This window comes from Octopus bimaculoides, chromosome 3, assembly GCF_001194135.2.
Source record: "Octopus bimaculoides isolate UCB-OBI-ISO-001 chromosome 3, ASM119413v2, whole genome shotgun sequence".
NCBI classification, from domain to species: Eukaryota; Metazoa; Mollusca; class Cephalopoda; order Octopoda; family Octopodidae; genus Octopus; species Octopus bimaculoides.
Window position 1 is genome coordinate 15762712 of NC_068983.1, and position 3782 is coordinate 15766493.

The 3782-nt window shown below is 38.3% G+C and overlaps 1 protein-coding gene across 1 annotated transcript in view; it reads right to left on the reverse strand.

Moving 5' to 3' along the window:
• The window catches only part of LOC106882473 (2-acylglycerol O-acyltransferase 2-A), a 12036-nt gene extending 8723 nt beyond the window's left edge, over positions 1 to 3313 (reverse strand). The window contains exon 1 of the mRNA XM_052966708.1: positions 2824 to 3313. Coding sequence (XP_052822668.1) covers positions 2824 to 3313 — 490 coding nt within the window. The remainder of the gene's footprint in view (positions 1 to 2823) is intronic.
• Between the last annotated feature and the right edge of the window lie 469 nt (positions 3314 to 3782).

Below are 3782 nucleotides of genomic sequence, written 5' to 3' on the forward strand. Positions count from 1 at the left end.
GTTTCGATTCCCAGACCGGGCGTTGTGAGTGTTTATTGAGCAAAAACACCTAAAGTTCCACAAGGCTCTGGCAGGGGATGGTGGCGAACCCTGCTGTACTCTTTCACCACAACTTTCTCTCACTCTTACTTCCTGTTTCTGTTGTGCCTGTATTTCAAAGGGCCTGCCTTGTCACACTCTGTCACGCTGAATCTCCCCGAGAACTACATTAAGGGTACACCTGTCTGTGGAGTGCTCAGCCACTTGCACATTAATTTCATGAGCAGGCTGTTCCGTTGATCGGATCAACTGGAACCCTCGACGTTGTAAGCGACGGAGTGCCAACAACACAAAAAAAAAGTGTAAATATATTAGGAAAAGAATCACTCCAGCAGATCACAAAGAAGCTATGGAGAATATTTTACATTAGGTTTTTTTTTATCTAGTTGAGTTTTGTTAATTGTGTGCCATTTTTCATGATCCTCTCTCACTTGACCTAGATATTTTAAGCTTTTGTTGCATTTCTGATGTCTAAGGATGGATATTGATGTGTATGAGTCTGTTTTAAAACGAAATTCTGGAGAATTGAGGAGGTAAATTTACTTTGTCATGGCTTACTCATTTTGCCCTAGTTAAATTTGTCTTTTATACGCTCAAAGAGAATGGTGATAATTTTATGAGAGTTCAGATTATGTTATGACGTTTTTAACGTATTTGCTGATATAGTTTTTGTTAGGTTTTAAACAATAGTAAAAAAAAAAAAAATTTTTCTCAGTCAAAAGTCCAATAAAAACTCCTCATTCTTCCCCTCCACCTATATATATATATATATATATATATATTTATTTATATACTGAGGGTGATAATAAAGTACGAACATAGTCACAGCAAAAGGGTCATCTATACCAAGACGCTGGTGTATTATAGTGGTTGGGGCCACTCAACCCGAATCTACGCGCTCATCAGGATGTTCTGGTGTTTGCTAAATTTTTTCAGGAGAACATTATTTTTCTTTGTGGTTGGGTCGTTGATGACCTCTTTCTAGCATATCCGATGTCCACTTAGTGGTCATCCCTTCTTATTCATATATATATATATATATATCATCATCATCATCATCATCATTTAACGTCCGCTTTCCATGCTAGCATGGGTTGGACGATTTGACTGAGGACTGGTGAAACCGGATGGCAACACCAGGCTCCAATCTAATTTGGCAGAGTTTCTACAGCTGGATGCCCTTCCCAACGCCAACCACTCAGAGAGTGTAGTGGGTGCTTATATATGGGGTGGACCATGCATCAACCTATATATAGTACTAGCTGACATACCTGGTAATTCTTGGAAAAGTGGGGCTTATCCCTTGGTTCTGTTCTCATAATTGTTTCGCTAATCCAATAACAACAACACAAAGTATGTAACCCTTAAAACAGTTTTTGTGCATTTACAGACAATACCGAACTGTCTGACACAAATTTCTGACTTTGTACCTATGCTAAAAATTATTGTAAGGGCAATGGATTGGCAGGGTCAGAAGCAAGGCGGATAAAATGCTTTGTGGCATTTAGCTACATCTCTATGTTCTGAGTTCAATTCCTGCAGTGGGTGGGTCAATTTTATTGCCTTTCATCATTACAGAAAGTTGATAAAAATAAGTACAGGAATCAACATAATTGACTGCTTCCTCTCTGAAGATTTTGTTAGAAATCATTATTATTAGCATTGTCATACCACTGAAGACTAGGTTTTTAGATTTGTTGTATCTGGATTAATGCATTTTAATTCCTCTCCAACCCTTCCTTTATTGTAGCTAGGACACAAGGTGGAAAAAAAAAAACATGAAGACACCATAATAGAGCAGTGTGGTAGTAACTCCTTGGAAATGTGAGGTTATACTGGGGTAGCAAATATGAAGGGGCATTTTGAGAGTGTGTAAAGGGGTTGTGATTTTTCAAAGAAATATTTAATTGTGTCTGGGAGGGTACAAGAAGTTATTGCAATAGCTCTCAAATTCCTAAAAGCCATTAACATATATACTGGTTCTAAGAAGACATGGGATGAGGTAGTGAAGCACGACCTTCGAACATTAGGCCTCACTGAGGCATTAACTAGTGACCGAGACCTTTGGAAATATGCTGTGCTTGAAAAGACCTGGCAAGCTAAGTGAGATCATAACCTGTGGCCTTTGCCAGGGGTGTAACCAGCCCACTTATGCGTACCTTTCCCTCATTGGACACTAAACTCTGCTTGCGAAGACCTGTTGAGGCAAGTGAAATCAAAATCGAACCAAATTCGACGACTGGCACCTGTGCCAACCTTTCCTTCATTAGAGAGATTTATGCAGTAGTGATACGATGAAGTAGTTGTATGCTGTCAACTTAATGTGACAGTCCCATGAAGGAAATAATACTACTGTTGTTTAGACCTAGGAAGCTGCACCGTTTCCTGTCTCCCCCTTGTAAACATAAGGACGCAAGAAATGTGTCAAGGCCGACAGGAAGCGGTGCAGCTTCCTAGGTCTAAACAACAGTAGTATTATTCCCTTCATGGGACTGTCACATTAAGTTGACAGCATACAACTACTTCAAGTTTGACTCTGTTGCAATAATTCAAACCAGATTTCCTGTTTCTTCCTATATTTTCCTACCGCTAATCTTGGAGGCTCTGAGAAAGATTATGGGTGGTGACCCTCTTCCTCTAATTTGCTATAAAAATGTATTTTTTAATGAGACGTGAATTACCTTAACCAATATTAATACATTTATAAGGATTTAACATGGATTTTTTCAATTCTCTGATGCATCAAAAAAAAAAAAAAAGAGAAAAAATAGTAAAGGTACTCACCAGTAGTCATCAGATGATCTCTGTAGAATGGAAAACGAAACTGTCCTATTAATATGCACAAATATTGATGCATATTTGGGAACATTTGGTTAAAGCCTGTTGCATTTGTTGCAAAGTTAGCAAAAGCACCAGCGCTTATAACCAACAATATAGTTCTTGGATGGTAACCAACAATATAGTTCTTGGATGGATCAAGCTCTGCTGTCTTGATGAGATTTATAGGAAAGTAATCAGCAAAGTATTTCCAAATGGGATTGTTTAATTGCCACAGAAGACAACGGCCTCCTTGCTCACATGTGTTGATGTCATAGATGTACCATATTAAATAAGCCAGAAGTATGAAATAATATTTAGTGAACAAAAGGTAGATGAAGATGGCAAGACTTCCAAAACCCAAGCATATGAAACCCAGTGTCCATAGAAAGACAAAAGCTGTCTGTATACGTCTTTCAAAAGGAATTGGAGCAAACACTGATCCTAATATATTCATAGTTAGCCTAAAAGCAATAAAATTTCAAATATGTGTTACCTGAATAGAGAATATGTGTTCCAAATGACTAAACGATATAAAAGAGAGAAAATGTCACTAGGGAGAATTGTATGTAGTAGAATAATAGTAATGTACTTGTCTTTTCTGACACTGGAAAAAAAGATATGAAAATGCTACCTCAACGTGTTACTGAATGAAGAGAATGCATGGAACAAATAGGGGGTGCTGCAAGTAGACCCAACAAAAAGAGCAACCATTGAAGTTGACAGCTGTATCTGTGAAAGCACAACTAAAGATAAGAAAGTGGAGAAGACAGCTGACCTATTAGGAACATTCACTGGTAGATTGATACCTGTGAACCCAATAACTGGCCTAACAGTCTGATCATCAACTGCTACAAGGGCAAAGGAGATGCCCCAGAGGGCTAGCTGCAGAGGTATCAAATTAATGGACCAAGTTACTGAGAATT